Genomic DNA, 17,257 nt, shown 5'->3' with positions numbered 1-17,257 from the left:
GGTACGTTGCAGAGCTCTGTGTAAGTTGCAGAGAGTCTGTGAAGAGTTAGAATTGAGGAATTAATGCCCTAACCAGTTTGGCTCAGTGGATAGAGCGTCGGCCTGCGGACTCAAGGGTCCCGGCTTTGATTCCGGTCAGGGGCATGTACCTTGGTTGCAGGCACATTCCCAGTGAGGGGTGTGCAGGAGGCAGCTGATCGATGTTTCTCTCTCATCGATGTTTCTAACTCTCTATCCCTCTCCCTTCCTCTGTAAAAAATCAATAAAATATATTTTTAAAAAAAAGAATTGAGGAAGTAAAAAAGGTGAGAAAGGATATTACAGGAAAAAAGGATATTAGAGTAGGAATACTTAATAGAAGGCATAAGGCATGGAGATACATTTTTTTAAGGAAAGGAAAGTGAGTTAAAGTTGTAAAAATATTTGGAAAAATCATAGAAAAGTTGTAAAGAGAAATCATAAAAGCAAACTATAGGTCTACTAAATAATAAATCTAATTAGATAAATAAATGTAAAGTAAACTAATACAGAATTTCTTTGGCTCTTTTCCAGTCTTTTGAAAGAGAAAGCTTCTTTATAAAGAAGTTTACTACTGTAGTTAGTACAAGGTTGATAGATATCAACCAATCTACCTAATCAGAGGGGGTGATAATAAGGGGAACTTATAATCTAATAGATAGAGCATCTGAATTAATCTGAAAAGTAATCATATTATTTTAAATCTTATAACACATATACTTATGTGAATAGGGGTTTAAGTTTTTCTTAAAGTTTCCTTTTCAAGGCCTGTGCAAAGCGATTGAGGAGGCGACTCAGCTGTGAATCCAGCAAGCAGAACCAATAAGCATGGTCAGACGACCCACCAGGAGTCAAAACATCATCTCATCAACATCATCTCATCACCTGATGACTATTTACAATAGCTGATGTCTGCGGACCCCCAGGCCTGCGTGTAGCTTCATCCCTCACCCCAGCCCATTCCCCTGTATAATCCTGTCTCCTGAATCTTGCTGGAAGGCAGGATTTGATGCTTGTAAGTGCCCTGTTTTCTTGATTGACAGGCCTTCTCAATTAACACCTAATATGATTCAACCCTCTCTTCGTTATTGGACACAGTGACAGGCAGCCTGAGCCCAACCGGGGGGTTCCTAGTAAGAGGTGGCCAGCCAGACTGCTCTGTCCAGATGTGTCAGCACATCTGCCACTTCCTGGAAGCCACTTAGATGTCTTCATGGCAGTGTTGTAACCCCACACAGCAGCTTCTCAAGCCCGAGCCCACCTGGAATCCACCCTGGAGCCCCCACCCCAGTCCTCCCTTTGTTTCCTTCATGAAAGATGATGCTCAACCAACATAGTAAAAAGGTCATTAGGTAATCAAAAATTAAAACATGATACCACTACACATCTACTAAAAAGGCTAAAATCCAAAACACTAACACCAACAAATGTTGGCAAGGATTCAGAGCCATGGGAATGCCGCAACAACAGTACAGCCACTTGGGAATACAGCCTTGCATTTTCTTCCAAAGATAAACGTAGGCTTATCATGCAATTCAGCAATTCCTTGGTATATACCCAAATGACTTGAACACATGTCTATACAAAAATTAACACACAAATGCTTACAAAAGCTTGACACTTTTCTGTATTCTAAAATATTTTATTTAAATACAATGTATACAAGAGGGTAGAAAAGGCCTCTTTCAAATAGATACAATGAACGTATTATCAGAATATTTTTATGGATTCTATTCCTGTGCTGGGGGATGGGAGCAGACTGGGAGAAGTCAATGGGGAGGGGGGGAGGGAAGGAAACATGTAATACTTTAAACAATAAAGAATTTTTTTAAAAAATACTAATACAAATATAATGTTCCGTTTAAACTGAACAAAAAAGGTAAGCCCTTTAATGTTAAAAATCTATAGTTACCAAATAAAAGATAGTAAGGAATGTTTGGTTAAATTTACTTAATTACTTAAATTTAGTTGTATGTAAAATGAGCTAACAGTTCAATGTAAGCTCTTACCTATATACATAATTTTTTAAAATATATTTTTATTGATTTCAGAGAGGAAGGGAGAGGGAGAGAGAGATAGAAACATCAATGATGGGAATCATTGATAGTCTGCCTCCTGTACACCCCATACTGGGGATGTGCCCTTGACTGGAATCAAACCCGGGACCCTTCAGTCTGTAGGCCAACGCTCAATCCACTGAGCCAAACTGATTAGGGCTCAATAAAACATTTTTTTTAAAAAACTATACTCAGTAAAAAAATAAAATATGCATTTAGTATTCAAATGGTTATATACAAAAGTGCCCAAGAAGAGAGTCACGATTAAAGTAAGAAAAATAACTTACATGATAACTAAAAGACAAAGATGCAGACATTAAGGTTCCTGACATTCTAACCACAGCATCTCCTGGCTTCCAGCTCACCTTGCTCCCATTCTCTCCTCTCCAGCTAAAAGTTATGCTCAAGGTATAGAGAACACGCTTTGCATCTCTCCTCTCTGCTCCTTCACTTGGTTTGGGTCCTCTCTGGCAACATACTCTTTTCTCCATTACAACCTGCCAAAACCCTACTAACTTCTCAAGGTTTAGTTCAACCTTTCCAAAATAACTCCTTAATAGTGTGGTATAATAATAATAACAACGATAAGCAGCCATAAACACTCTCTCGTTGGGTATGATCATAAAGGCTCTCTCATCCCTCCTCAGAACAGTTCTGTGAATTAGGCAAGGCCTTCATCCTCCTGTTTTGTCAGCCTATGCCTGGAATCACAATCCCTCTTTCCTCCTCCCCATTCCCCTTACAAATAAGCAAAACACACCAGCAAGCATATAGCATCCCTCTCTTTGGCTCTGGGAATTGACTGACGGAGGGTATTAATAAAAACAATGTCATCAAAGGCAAATAAGAAAAGCGACAAAAGTAAAGAAACAGACAACACAGCATAACTTAATCAGTGACTGCTTAGTCCTGGCCAATGTAGCTCAGTTGGTTGGAGCACTGACCTGTACACCAAAAGGTGGTGGGTTAGATTCCTGGTCAGGGCACGTACCCAGGTTGCAGGTTCCATGAGACCGCTGATCAATGTTTCAATGTTCTCTCTCTCTACCTCTCTCTATATATATCTCTCTCTTTCTGTGTGCATGCGTGTGTGTGTGTGTGTGTGTGTCCCTTCCTGTCTCTGGAATCCATTAAATAAATAAATAAATAAATAAATAAATAAATAAAGACAAACAAACAAACAATTGTTTTAAAAAGAGGGAAGGAAAGAGAAGATGCTGATTTGCCTTGCTCTGTATTCACCAAGTCAGGCAGACGGGATAAGGCCAGCTATGTGGTCATGCCACCTCTACGGGAGAGGATGGGGCTGGAAGGGGAAGGTAATGACCCCCACAAACTGCAGAGAGGAGCGCTTTACTTTAATTAAGTAATTTACTGACTGATTTTTAGGGAGAGAGCTAGAAACAACGATTTGTTGGTCCACCCATTTATACATTCATTGGTTGATTCCTGTATGTGCCCTGACCAGGGAAGGACCCAGCAACGTTGGCGTATCTGGATGAAGCTTCAACCAACGGAGCTAACCACCGGGGCCACAAGCACTTCAATGCTTATCTCTGTGGGTTTTGTTTTTTGAATCTCTCTCTCTCTATGGCTTTTTTTTTCTTTTGTTTTTTGTGTTTTTGTTTTCTTTAAGGTGTGCACTTTGTTGAACTGGTCTCAAGTCAGTCAGTGCACAGGTAAGCCCTGCTTGGCTACCTCCACACCTCAACCCACTCCCAGGGGGACCAAAAGCCTTCATACATCTCAAGTTGGGGACAAGAAGGGGGACCACGATGGCTGGCCATTCAAAATGAAACAAAAAGAACAGGTATTAAGGGGAAGATTTAAAAATTTAGATTACATAATTTACACAAAAGCAATGCTACCACCCTCCCTGTGTGGACTCAGGGAGGACTGGCCCTTATTAAGGAGAAGTGGGCGGCTCTGGGGCAGGCAAGGGACTTCCTTTAACAATGCACCTCTCCTATTTGGAATGACTATTTAAAAGAAGAACAACGTACAATCAAAGTCCTCAGCCACATTGTAGAACTTTGGGGGTGCTCGCTCCAGCAGGCTGCTGTCACCCTCACCGTGCCAGTTTTTAAATCCTGAGTCAAGCGTGCGCGCTCCCCCCCCACCCCACCCTGCCCAAATCAAACAAACAGTCCGCCTAGAAGCATTTGCATGGACGATGGAGGGGCCGGACTCCTCATACTCCTGCTTGGTGCTCCACATCGGCTGAAAGGTGGACGGCGAGGCCAGGATGGAGGCTTGCACTCCGGGCGCAATGGTCTTGGTCTTCATCGTGCAGATCGTGCAGGTCGTGCCGGGAGCCAGAGCGGTGATCTCCTTCTGCATCCTGTCGGCGGTGCCCGGTGCGAGGTGGTCCCACCAGGCAGCACCGTGTGGCAGCAGCACCGCTCGTTGCCCATGGCGATGGCCTCCCCGCCTGGCAGCTCGCAGCTCTTCTCCAGGGAGGAGCTGGAGGCCGCGGGATATCTCCTGCTCCAAGTCCAGGGCCACGCAGCACAGCTGCTCCTGGATGTCGCGCACCCTCTCCCTCTGGGCGGTGGTGGTGAAGCTGTAGCCATGCTCCGTGAGCACCTTCATGAGGTAGCCCGCCGGTCCAGACGCAGGATGTGGGTGACCCCATCCCCGGAGTCCATCAAGATGCCAGTGGCACGGTCTGGATGGCCACGCACATGGCGCAGGTGTTGAGGTCTCCAACATGATCTGGGTCATCTTCTCACGGTTGGCCTTGGGGTTCAGACGGGCCTTGGTGAGCAGAACAGGGCGCTCCTCGGGGGCCACATGCCCCCCATCCCCCACCCCCGAAGCTCGTTGTAGAAAGTGTGATGCCAGATCTTCTCCCTGTCCTCCCAGTGGGTGACGATGCCGTGCCCAATGGGGTATTTCAGGGTCAGGGTGCCTGTCTTGCTCTGGGCCTCATCACCCACGTAGTTCTTCTGGCCCATGCCCATCATCAAGCCCTGGTGCCGGAGGCACCCCACGATGGAGGAGACAGATGGCCCTGGGGGCATCCCCCCCAAAGCCGGCTCTCTGCAAGCCGGAGCCCGCATCGTCCACATGCGCAGCAATATCGTCATCCATGGCGAGCAGGGCGGTGTGAGTAGAGGAAGGCTCTCTATGGAGACAAACCAAGATGGCGGCATAGGTAAACACGGGAAATTGCTGCCTCGCACAACCACTTCAAAAATACAACTAAAACGGACATCATCCAGAACCACAGGAAGGCTGGCTGAGTGGAAATTCTACAACTAGAAGGAAAGAGAAAAGCACACTGAGACTCAGAGGAGGTGCGGAAGTAAAGTGCAGCGGTACGGAGGCGCACGCGGAAAGGGCTGGCAACTGAGGATGAGGTTGTCTTTTTCAATCGGGAGGGAGTCTCAAGCTCCCAACTGCTCTGAATGCCAGTTTCTGGCGAGTCTCTGGGGACCCAGACACATACAGAGAGAAACTGGACTGTCTGGCATCGGTCGAAACTCGAGGGCAGCTTTCTCTCAGAGATGCTTGCAGCGATCACCGGGACACTGAGACGCGGGGCCTCTTAGGGTAGGACTGAGGATCAGCCATAGCTGTTTGCTCTGCCCTGTTGATTCCCTGAGACCCCGCCCCACCCAAGCTGTGTGCAGAGGCTTTTGCATATGAATGACCTGGCCCTTTGCAATCTAAAATTACCTAACAAACTGCCGCTGGGTCAGAGAGACCCAGAACTTCCAAAAGAAGGCCCAAGGCCCCACAGCAGCTTGCATTGCTTCATAGCTGGGCCTCACCTGGGCACCTCCAAACCCCAAACAAAGAAGAGGAATCTGCAGATCTCGCTGTATCTCCTGCTGGGTAGCCTCAGGCAGAGGCTAAATTAGCACCTCCTTAGAGATCCAAGAGCCAGTGTACCCAGTGGTCAGAGTGGGACCATCCAGACTACAACTCCTCAGATCCATAAGGGACACACTCAGTGGGCAGACTCAGTGAGCACCAAAGCCCCACTGAAGCAAGTCTTGTCCCAGAAGGGTGTCTCCAGCACAGAAGTTCTCCCACCATAGACACAGCTGATTCTCACAGCCAATTGGCCTGGAAGTCAATTCCTCCCAGTGATACCTACAACAATCAAGGCTTAACTACAACACTGTGCACAAGGCCCACAAAGGGGTGCACCAAGAGTGTCCACCTCAGGTAATTGGGGAGGCTGAGGCACTGGGCCCTATAGGACACCTAGCACACAAAGCCACTCTACCAACACAGGGAAGCATAAAATATGTGGAGACAAAGAAACAGGACACAAATGACAGAAATGGAGGAAAGCAAACTACTGGATATAGAGTTCAAAACCACAGTTATAAGGTTTTTCAAGAATTTTCTAGAAACTGCCGATAAATTTAGTGAGACCCTCAATAAATCTAGTAAGACCCTTGAGGATATGAAAAAGAACCAATTAGAAATTAAGCATACACTGACTGAAATAAAGAATACTATACAGAGATCCAACAGCAGACTAGAGCAGTGATGGCGAACCTTTTGAGCTCGGCATGTCAGCACTTTGAAAAACCCTAACTCAGCTCTGGTGCCGTGTCACATATAGAAATTTTTTGATATTTGCAACCATAGTAAAACAAAGATTTATATTTTTGATATTTATTTTATATATTTAAATGCCATTTAACAAAGAAAAATCAGCCGAAACCGGTTTGGCTCAGTGGATAGAGCGTCGGCCTGCGGACTGAAGGGTCCCGGGTTCGATTCCGGTCAAGGGCATGTACGTTGGTTGCGGGCACATCCCCAGTTGGAGATGTGCAGGAGGCAGCTGGTCGATGTTTCTCTCTCATCGATGTTTCTAACTCTCTATCCCTCTCCCTTCCTCTCTGTAAAAAATCAATAAAATATATTTAAAAAAAAAAAAAACAAAGAAAAATCAACCAAAAAAATGAGTTCGCTTGTCACCTCTGACACACGTGTCATAGGTTCGCCATCACTGGACTAGAGGATCGCAAGAATCAAGTCAAAGATTTGAAATACGAAGAAGCAAAAACCACCCAACTGGAAAAACAAAAAGAAAAAAGAATCCGAAAATATGAAGATAATGTAAGGAGCCTCTGGGACAACTTCAAGCATTCCAACGCTGAATTATGGGGATACCAGAAGAAGAGAGAGAGCAAGATATTGAAAACATATTTGAAAAAAAATGACAGAAAACTTCCCCTACCTGGTGAAAGAAATAGACTTACAAGTCCAAGAAGCACAGAGAACCCCAAACAAAAGGAATCCAAAGAGGACCACCCCAAGACACATCATAATTAAAATGCCAAGAGCAAAAGACAAAAAAGAGAAAATCTTAAAAGCTGCAAGAGAAAAACAGTTAGTTACCTACAAGGGAATACCCATATGACTGTGAGCTGATTTCTCAATAGAAACTATGCAGGCCAGAAGGGAGTGGCAAGAAATATTCAAAGTGATAAATTGCAAGAACCTACAGCCAAGATTACTTTACCCAGCAAAGCTATCATTCAGAATTGAAGGTCAGATAAAGAGCTTTACAGATAAGCAAAAGCTAAAGGAGTTCATCACCACCAAACCAGTATTATATGAAATGCTGAAAGGTATCCTTTAAGAAGAGGAAGAAGAAGAAAAAGGTAAAGATAAAAATTATGAACAACAAATACACATCTATCAACAAGTGAATCTAAAAATCAAGTGAATAAATAATCTGATGAACAGAATAAACTGGTGATTATAATTGAATCAGGGGCATAGAAAGGGAGTGGACTGACAATTCTCAGGGGGAAAGGGGTATAGGGGTGCAGGAAGAGATTGGACAAAAATCGTACACCTATGGATGAGGATCGTGTGGGGATAAGGGCAAGGGGTGGGGTGGGAACCGGGTGGAGGGGAGTTATGGGGGGAAAAAAGAGGAATAACTGTAATAATCTGAACAATAAAGATTTAATTTTTAAAAAAAGGAAGGCTCTCTATGGCTTTTGATTGGTGCTTGACTTAATCGCTATCATGGAAAGCAATATAATCCTGAGGTTCCCAATTCAGTTTCTAAATTCAACTCAGTTTTTAAGTTTCAAAGCTCTTTTCCTTCCCAACACTGACTGAGAAGCTGTTTCAGCAACAGCACCCAAGGCCTTCACCTCCAAGCTCTAGTCAAATACTCCTTCCTCTCCAACATACCTCTTGGGAGGGTCATTTCCACACTAGCCAGGGCTTCTTCGCCCACCTCATGAACATTCGCTTGAAAGCTACTCTCTGGCTAGTGATAGAGAGTGCAGGACTAAAGAAAGGTCTTTGGATTTTCTTTTAAAACTAGAGGCCCGGTGCACAAAATTTGTGCACTGGGGGTTGTCCCTCAGCCCAGCCTGCACCCTCTCCAATCTGGGACATCCCTCTCACAATCCAGGACTGCTGGATCCTAACCGCTCACCTGCCTGCCTGCCTGATTGCCCCTAAATGCTTCTGCCTGCCAACCTGATCACCCCCAAACTACTCTCCTGCCAGCCTGATTGACGCCTAACTGCTCCCCTGCCAGCCGGATTGCCCACAACTGCCCTCCCCTGTTGGCCATCTTATGGCTGTGGGCACCACCATCTTTAAGGGCATGGCAGTCAATTAGTATATTCCTTCCTTATTGGCTATGGGCGCCACCATCTTTGAGGGCGTGGCAGTCAATTAGCATATTCCCTCCTTATTGGCTGTGGGCACCGCCATTTTTGCAGTCTGCTTCTCAGTCGTTTGGTTGTCCCTCACTAACCCCCCTACCAGCCTGGTTATCCATTTGGTTGCGATGGTCACTTAGGCTTTTATATATATAGATGTGTTTTGATTATTGATTTCAGAGATAGAGAGATAGAAAGGTGGATTGGCTGCTTCCCACTGCCCCACACTAGGGATAAAGCCTGCAACCTAGGCATGTGCCCTGACTGGGAACCTAATTGTCAACTTCTTGTGCATGAGATGACACTCTACTAACTGAGCCATACCTGCTCAGCAGTCTTTGGCTTTTCATTTGCAAGAGAGAAAGAGTTTCTTTCTCAGTGTATGCTGCAGCAAGATGTGGTACTTCTCCTCATCAGGTACTCCGTGGTTCCAGTCATACATATTGCTATTCAGTTCAAGGTGGAGATCCACAAGTGGCCGACTTCTGGAGGGAAGGAGAAAAGCGAAAGTTAATGGCATGCAAACATCAAAGAGGAGACAGATGGTCATTAGGGTGAAATGAGCCAACTGAATAGGGTAGTGAAGACCTGGGGTAGGGAGGGAGTAGGACCTGGGGCGAGGAGGGGGGGGAAGGGGAGATACCTGTAATACTATCAGCAATAAAAATATTTTTAAATATAATATATTTTTACTAGTGGCCTGGTGCACGAAATTGTGCACATTGAAAGGGAATTAATTAGAGGAATGTGATTTGGACTCACTATCTAATATCAATAATATGTAAACGTGAGGCAGTCCGTGTTTCTGAAATTCAATGACATGAATTTTAGCTATTACTTTGCCAAATAAATGGAATTTACAGATATCATTTAAAAGAGCATTCAGCTTGCCCTAATAGGTTTGGCTCAGTGGATAGAGCGTCGACCTGCAGACTAAAGGGTCCCAGGTTCGATTCTGATCAAGGGCATGTACTTGGTTGCGGGCACATCTCTAGTGGGGGTGTACAGGAGGCAGCTGAATTGATGTTTCTCTCTCATCGATGTTTCTAACTCTCTGTCCCTCTCCCTTCCTCTCTGTAAAAAATCAATAAAATATATATTTTTTAAAAAGAGCATTCAGCTTAATATTAAGAACTCTGGCTCCAAGTCAGGTCTGTTTTCAACTTTTTGTCAGCGTTGTAAATTGTTTGCAGTATCTGCCCATTTGGGGTTGCATGTCATGGTTATAAATAAATCGGGCTTGCCATACCTTGTTACAATTGCCATAGCATCCTGATATCACTGCTGCATATTTCTGAGACTATGTCAAAGGATGATGGAAGTATTATCATTTTACCAACTGGCACATGGTCATTTTCAGATCTAGATTTGAGATAATCCATCAAACCACTATATTTTTCAACTCTCAACTTAGATTGGTTTGCTTTGATGAAATTTATCCGATTGGCCTCCATTTTTTAATATGAATCCACAATAAACTGTTGTGTTAATTTTCCTGGATTTAAAATAGGATTGAATGTGCCCTACACAGAGGCATAAAATCCATAATACTGCATTTGTGTGGCTTGTGTCCTTACATTTTGTCTAGTATTATTGTCGATTACACTGTTGTCTCTGAGTCTTAATGCAATATCTGCTCCCTAGCCTTTTTCACCATGTGGAAAAAGAATAGGATATGTCATTGCATCTAATGTAGGAAACAGGATATTGAATTGTTTCATTTTAGTGGCATTTGGATTATTGGGATCTGGTTTACAATGAATGAGCAAGTTCCTTTCAAAAGGAGGTTCTCCATCTTCGTTCCTGAATATGACAGCAACCTCGGTTACACGGGGAGAATTATATCTACCTGGGTCACTGTTATGATAGTACTTAATTGCCATTGTTACTTCTGTGGGAGCAACACCTTTTGCTGCTGCTTCAGATTGGGCTTCCTTTTCTACCTCATGTAGCATCTTGTACGATTTTGTTAATTCATTTATTTCATGCATGAGGTTGTAGATGTTGATCATGAGTCTTTCTGAGCAGCCCTGGTTTTCTGGCATTGCTAATCTTTTACTTGTAGCTTCGGCTGTATCCAAAATAAAGAGTTGAGCAAACTTCCAAGAAACACCATCCAAAGGATGTAAAGTTCCAGTACGGTGATAAACTTGTCTGTGTATCCTAAAACAGTATGGCCCATACCCTGATGGCGATGCAATATTTGCACCCATGGAAGCAAAAGCAAAAAAACTATTTATGGAGCGAATATTTTCCATGAAATTTTTACTGTCAAAATCTCCGTTTGTCATTAATCTTTTTAAATACGCCGGGTAATCTGGAAAATGTATATTATTTGGACAGACTTTCCCTTTGCTACAACATTGAGTAAATTTCCCATCGGCTGGTTTTTCATCAGAGAAATTTAGTGATAGGCAAAATTCACATCGAACAGTCATTCCACCACAACTATGTTCAAGGATTGCATCCTCATGTACTCAATTTTTGCTGAAAAGGCAGTTCCTACCAGTATTGGTAGTACTTGTTGATGACTGTTCTCTAGACATATTCTGTCGTCGTCACCACCTTCTTTCAACTTCAAAGGCACGTTGGTCTTTAGACATATTCTGTCGTTAATGCCGGTGTTTTTTTTTGGCATCAGAGCAACGTTTTTCCAGAAGCTGGTGTTCAGATACATTCTGTCACAGGCGCCGCCTTCTTTCGAGATCAGACACACGCTGCTCTGCAGACACTGTCTGTCAACAACATTGGCATCTTTCGGCTGCAGAGCTACGTTGTATCAACAGTTGTTCTTTAGACATAGTCCCACCTCTCTCCTGTCACGGTCTGAGATGCAGGTGAATGAGAGTCCTGGCTGTCAGGCCACTGAGAGCTGTCTGACCAACGGCTGATTCTGTGGGGGTGGGACTTCCTCCTCCCTGCTGTCAGTTTCCACAGCTGTGATGAGGAAGCTGGGGTGACAGAGGGAGCCACACACTCCATGCCACCCTCTCTCTAGCTCTGCTCTATGTCCAGCGGTCTCCTGCTCTGCCAAGTCCTCCAAACCTCCCGCTCTCCGCTCGCTCTTCCTCTCTGCTCTCCGTCGGCAAGGTCCCGGGAGCCCGCAGGCATGGCTAGGCATGCCTGGCCTCGCTTCCCGGGCCGGCAATGGCCGCCGTTGCCTCCTGGGGTGCTTGACACCTGCATATGCAAATTAAACGCTATCTTCGTCAGGTTAATTTGCATAATCACTCTGATTGGCTGGTGAGCATAGCTAAGGGATGGTTAATTTGCATGTTTCTCTTTTATGATATAGGATCGATTCCAGAGAGGAAGGGAGACAGAGAGAGAAATAGAAACATCAATGATGAGAATCATTGATCAGCTGCTTCCTGCATGCCCTCCCACTGGGGATCAAGCCTGCAACCTGGGCATGTGCTGTGACCGGGAACCGAACCATGACCTCCTGGTTCATAGGTAGATGCTCAACTGCTGAGCCATGCTGGTCAGGCTAAAAAATATTTTTAAAATGAGCCAACTGATGGGAAAGTGCTCTTTTCTAAATACTTTACAAGCTGCTTAGTGAGTGATTCAAACCAGTGGGCAGCACTCTGGCACGTGACTTCAGTCCCCTTCACCAAGGGGCAACTGAATCAAACAATGACCCACTTGGATTGTCTGTACACATGCAGGATGCATGTAAAAGGCCAGTAATGCCACTGGCACCCTGAGAGTCCACCTTGGAACACAGAGTCACCCCTCCCCTGCGCACCCATTAGTGCTGAACCACCACTGAGCAGGTGGGGGCTGCAGGACAGATCTAGTGCTCTGGGATCAGCCAGGGCCTGGGCGGCTCACCTCTCCTGCTGCAGCTTCTGGGAGAGGCACTGTAGGTACCGGGATGATAAGGTGGGGCACCGGTCCAGCAGAGATGCATCTGCCTTGCACAGGCTCCAGAAGAAGTCGGCTTCTGGGTGAACCGTGCAGGGCTCAGGCTGCCAGGCCTTGGCATCCATGTTGCTCGCTGCTAGCCCGTCGACCTCTGGGAGGCTGCTGTCTTCCGTGTGACTCTCTGACTTCTCGTAGTTCTGAATAAAAAAGAGCTTTGGCTTTCCCAAGAGAGAAGGGCATGCATCTCCCCTGAACATCCTCCTGATCTGATCCAAAGACAGCCCTGAGTGAGTCTGATCCACACCAAACAGGCTCTGCGAGCCCCCTCGGCTCACCAGGACGCACACAAAGCTGTCCTGGTGGTGAGTCCGAGAGGCAACTTGTTTAAGATGATCAGTCATAGCTTCCATCGTCAGGAATGAGAAACATCGGACTTCAAAGCCCAGGGAAGTGAAGGTGTGCCGAAGAACATCTGGGGAAAAGAAACAGGCAGGTCACAGGAATGGATACATTACACGGCTCAGCTCCAAACAGCTGCAGAAAGGGTGGTGTAGGTCTCGATCCGCTCACCTCCACCCACTCGCTGGGGGATGACATGAAGCCCCTAGGATGTAAGTGGTGACCATTTCCAGACTCTCCAGTTCCCCTCCTGACCTGCTTCCCAGTGTGACCTCTTACTGAGCAGTGGAAACCCTGGGCCAAGACTCCCTACAGTGTCCTCAGAGTCCTCTCCTAGCTTGCAGAAATCCTGATTGACCCTGGCTCCAGACGTAGAGGAAGGCAGTAGGAAAAGCCGAGGTCGAGTGTGCTGACCTTGCCACACCTGTGGGCGGCATGCTCTTTGGCAAGTGGGTCTTCCCAGCTTTCAACGAAGTGATGAGACCCACCCTCTGAGAACGCTGCGAGGATTACATGAGATAATACAAATAAAGCTCCTGGTGCTCCACAGGAATTAGTTCCTATTCTCTCTTTAAAAATCTTTTTGTCCATATTCCAGAAATTTCTATGGCCTTGGAACCCTAGACACTCTACCCCGTCCACTTCTTCTCCATCTGATCAGTTTACCTTCACTGGAGACATAAACACAGGCTCCCGAATTGTTTTATCTTTCTAATAGGAAAGAGAGACATCTTTTTCTTCCTTGCTCAAAACTTCCACAGTCTTTTTTTTATTTTTTATTTTTTATTATTGATCTCAGAGAGGAAGGGAGAGGGGGAGAGAGATAAAAACAACAATGATGAGAGAGAATCATTGATTGGCTGCCTCCTGCATGCCCCCCACTGGGGACTGAGTCTGCAACCGGGGCATGTGCCCTGACCAGGAATCAAACCATGACCTCTTGGTTCATAGGTCAACACTCAACCACTGAGCCATGACGGCCAGGCAATTCCACATTCTTTTGAGCCACCCATTAAGTTTCTGTTTCTTGTTTGTGTGATGTCTCCAGTTTTTAGTTCATCTGTGGGGCAGAGAACTGTCTGTCCCAAGCCCAGAGGCTAAACAAACATCTCCTCATTCAGGTTGTCACCCAAACTATTAGCCCATGAGCTTCTCTGGGTTTTGTTTCCGTGTCTCTTGGCTGTGTGCCCACCTCTCTTCTTCGCCTGGGGAATGGTCTTCTGGGAGCCTACACTGCATTCAGTCCAAACCAAACAACACAACAATAAAGGCCAGTAATGCCTCCCACCAAGGAACAGAGGGGTCCCATCTTCTGCTGGTTTAGGCATCACAGAAAAGCATCAAGGGAGATACATAACCGAAGGCACCACAAAACTGTTGACAGATTCCCAACTCTCTACACCAAATGGGAACGATGTGCAGTCTGGAGAGTCCCAAATAATTCAAAGGCCCACAGCTGCAACCACTCGTTTCGCTTCCTTGCCCTGCAAACTTCACCGACCACTAGGGACATATAAAAGTGAAAGTAAGCAACCGCAATTTCTCTTCTGTCTTCTCAGCAGGAAATAGGAAAAAGACAAAAGGTGGGGCAAGAAACACTGCCTTGGGTCAACAAAAAGCTGGAATAACAGCCACTGGACAAACCAGGGCCTGCGTGCTCCGAACTTGATCCACGCAGCTGTGAGCAGCGTCTACACACGCTCGCCACGGGGCTGGTAGAACTTCCCCCCAGGAGAGCTGCGTTTCGCTGTGGCCCCACACCCTACCAGACACGGCCGTTTTAAACAACTCCACAAATCTTTGGTACTCCTCCCTTAAAAAGACACAGAGTCATCTGCTCCCCTTGAAATGTGGACCACACTTGGTAACTGGTCTTTACTAGTAATGGCTGTACTGTGGCAGAAGGGAGACTGTGGCTTCCCAAGCTGGATCCCAAAAAGGCCATGGCTTCCACCTGGCTCTCTCTCGCTTCTGAACTGCTCAGTCTCGGGGCAGCCAGCTGCCTTGTCCTGAGAGCACTCAAGCAGTCCCAGGGGGAGGCCCGCAGGAGGAGCGAAGGCCTTGCACCCACTCCCCAGCCACGTGGGTGAGCTCCCGGAGAAGGTCCTGGGATCCCACGCCTCCCTGGCTGACCTCTGACCCTCCCTCCTGAGGGACCCTGGGCCAGAACAGCCAGCGAAGCAGCTCTTAACCCTCTTCTCACAGAAGTTTGTTCTTCTAGGCCTCTATGTTTTGGAGTGATTTGCACACATTCTCAGATAAATAATTCATCAGCTAAGTCCTCTTCTCTCCTGCCAGGAAAAGGAAAAGGCTATAACCATGACTTAAGACTACTTCCTTTTGCCCTGACCGGTTTGGCTCAGTGGATAGAGCGTCGGCCTGCAAACTGAAGGGTCCCAGGTTCGATTCCGGTCAAGGGCATGTACCTGGGTTGTGGGCACATCTCCAGTGGGGGGTGTGCAGGAGGCAGCTGGTCGATGTTTCTCTCTCATCGATGTTTCTAACTCTCTATCCCTCTCCCTTCCTCTCTGTAAAAAATCAATAAAATATATTGAAAAAAAAAAAAAAAGACTACTTCCTTTTCTCCTTTGCCCTAGCCCACAGGTAAGGTGAGAAAGTGAATTTTATCTGTCACATAATAATGAAGGGATATAAAGAAGGTGCCCATCTCCTTAAAACCCTATGAGAAATAAGCATTAGCAGGGAAACGAAGGGCATGATACACAGGGGGCTGACATCCTATTAAATAGCTCGCTTGTCCTCACAGAGTCTGTGTAGCAGAGGCGGCTAGCCCTACGCCCTGGCCCTCGCCTGTGGGATGGGCAAGGCTCCCGCCCCAGCACGGCGCTCAGGCTGGGACTGGAAGTGTCTCCCGAGAAAGCCTGACCAGGTCCCCAGTTCCGTCCCCAGTTGTATTCCAAACGGTTCCTTTCTCTGCAAAGGGAGTCCTCTCCCCTCTAGGGGGCAGGAGCAAACAGGGAAACAGCAGCCTCAACTCTGTTTACTTGTTAGCTCAGAGAGATGATTCACTTCTTCCCAGACCCTCCCTTCCGGGGAAAATTCCCTCCTTTATCAAAGTCCTGGGAAGGAAGCCACAGTCTCGCCCTAGCGGACGTGGGCTCAGTGGATAGAGCGTCGCCCCAGGACTGAAGGGTCTGGTATGTACCTTGGTTGCAGCCTTGATCCGGGAGGCTCTCTCTCATATCAATCAATGTTTCTCTCTCTGACTCTCCCCCGACTCTCTCTAAATAAATGGGAAAATATCCTCAGGTGAGATGAACAACAACATCAGAAAGCCTTAGTTTCTTTCCATGCTGATATGCAGGGGTACGGTCAGAACAGCTATCTGGTGCCTTTATTGGGCTCCTGTGGGTTCCTGCTAAGACAGCAGCTGCCACATGACTGTGAGCAGGCAGCTGCATGGTACAGGGCAAAAGAGGAACCAGTCTTGGAATCACAAGGTCTGAGTGTAAGTCCCGGCTCCTCACCTACCTGCTGGGCCTGGGCTTTGCCTAGTCCTGAAAGAGGACTGACTTACCCAGCAGCGGGGCTGAGAGAGGGGTGGGGGCCCGAGGTCAGGGCAGGGGGTCCTTACCTAATAGAACCAGAGAAAAACAGCTAAAGCTGGAGGGGAAGCCAAAACCCACACAGGTCCCCAAAGCCGAGAACGGGACAATAAGAACAGCAAGTCTGGACGGGCCTCAGACCACGGAGCATCCTTTAAACATCCCTCTGGAAAGGCAGTCACTCGGAGACCAGCCTGCGGTCATGGCCATAAAGTCACATCTCTCCTCTACCAGAGGGCGAGGTGGCACGATGTCAGCTGGGAACTGCAACGTTGTTGGGCCAGCAAGAACACGGAGACAGCCCAGTCTCACGTAGAGGATCAAGGGGGTGGTAACAGTGTGACTCTGAACAAGTTACAGCCTTAGTTTACTCATCTGTAAAATGGGATTAGCACTGACGCCTAGACTATTAGTATGTGCTTCAAAAGGGAGCAGTGGGGATCCGAGGAGGTTTCTGCCAAGATGCTTTGGACACTGTGCGTGCTTATGGATATAAGGTAGTAAATTTAAAGAAAATCAAGGCAGGCACTTCCAGTCACAAAGCACGAGCCTGCCTGCGGGTGCCTCTCTCTCATGGAATCTGCCTCCTTAGCACCCAGAGAAAGGCCTCCACCTCTGAAACTAAAATGGGCTCAGAGTGGTCAGGTTCTGTGTCCTCACATGGCACCGTGACTGCCTGCTCCTTTCCCGC

At 46.7% G+C, this 17,257-nt stretch overlaps 1 protein-coding gene and 1 pseudogene across 4 annotated transcripts in view; both read right to left on the bottom strand.

Moving 5' to 3' along the window:
- Positions 1–1,808: 1,808 nt before the first annotated feature.
- Positions 1,809–5,164, bottom strand: LOC139014914 (actin, cytoplasmic 1-like; annotated as a pseudogene).
- Positions 5,044–17,257, bottom strand: part of CFLAR (CASP8 and FADD like apoptosis regulator) — a 45,666-nt gene continuing 33,452 nt past the window's right edge. Inside the window, exons 5-7 of one of the 4 annotated variants that reach the window (XM_070421817.1) lie at positions 12,569–13,073; positions 9,056–9,216; positions 5,044–5,202 (exon numbers count right to left, since the gene is read on the bottom strand). In XM_070421817.1, the coding sequence (XP_070277918.1) occupies positions 9,078–9,216; positions 12,569–13,073 (644 nt within the window). In that variant the 3' untranslated portion in view covers positions 5,044–5,202; positions 9,056–9,077. Of the gene's footprint in view, positions 5,203–8,030; positions 8,042–9,055; positions 9,217–12,568; positions 13,074–17,257 lie in introns of those variants that run through there. The other 3 variants (XM_070421813.1, XM_070421815.1, XM_070421814.1) reach the window with 3 other exon arrangements.

Source organism: Myotis yumanensis, unplaced genomic scaffold (genome assembly GCF_028538775.1).
Source record: "Myotis yumanensis isolate MYYU_CA2020_CCGP unplaced genomic scaffold, mMyoYum1.0.hap1 SCAF_8, whole genome shotgun sequence".
Taxonomy (NCBI): Eukaryota; Metazoa; Chordata; class Mammalia; order Chiroptera; family Vespertilionidae; genus Myotis; species Myotis yumanensis.
Note: the sequence above shows the minus strand (reverse complement) of the source record. Positions and strands in the feature narration are given on the sequence as shown.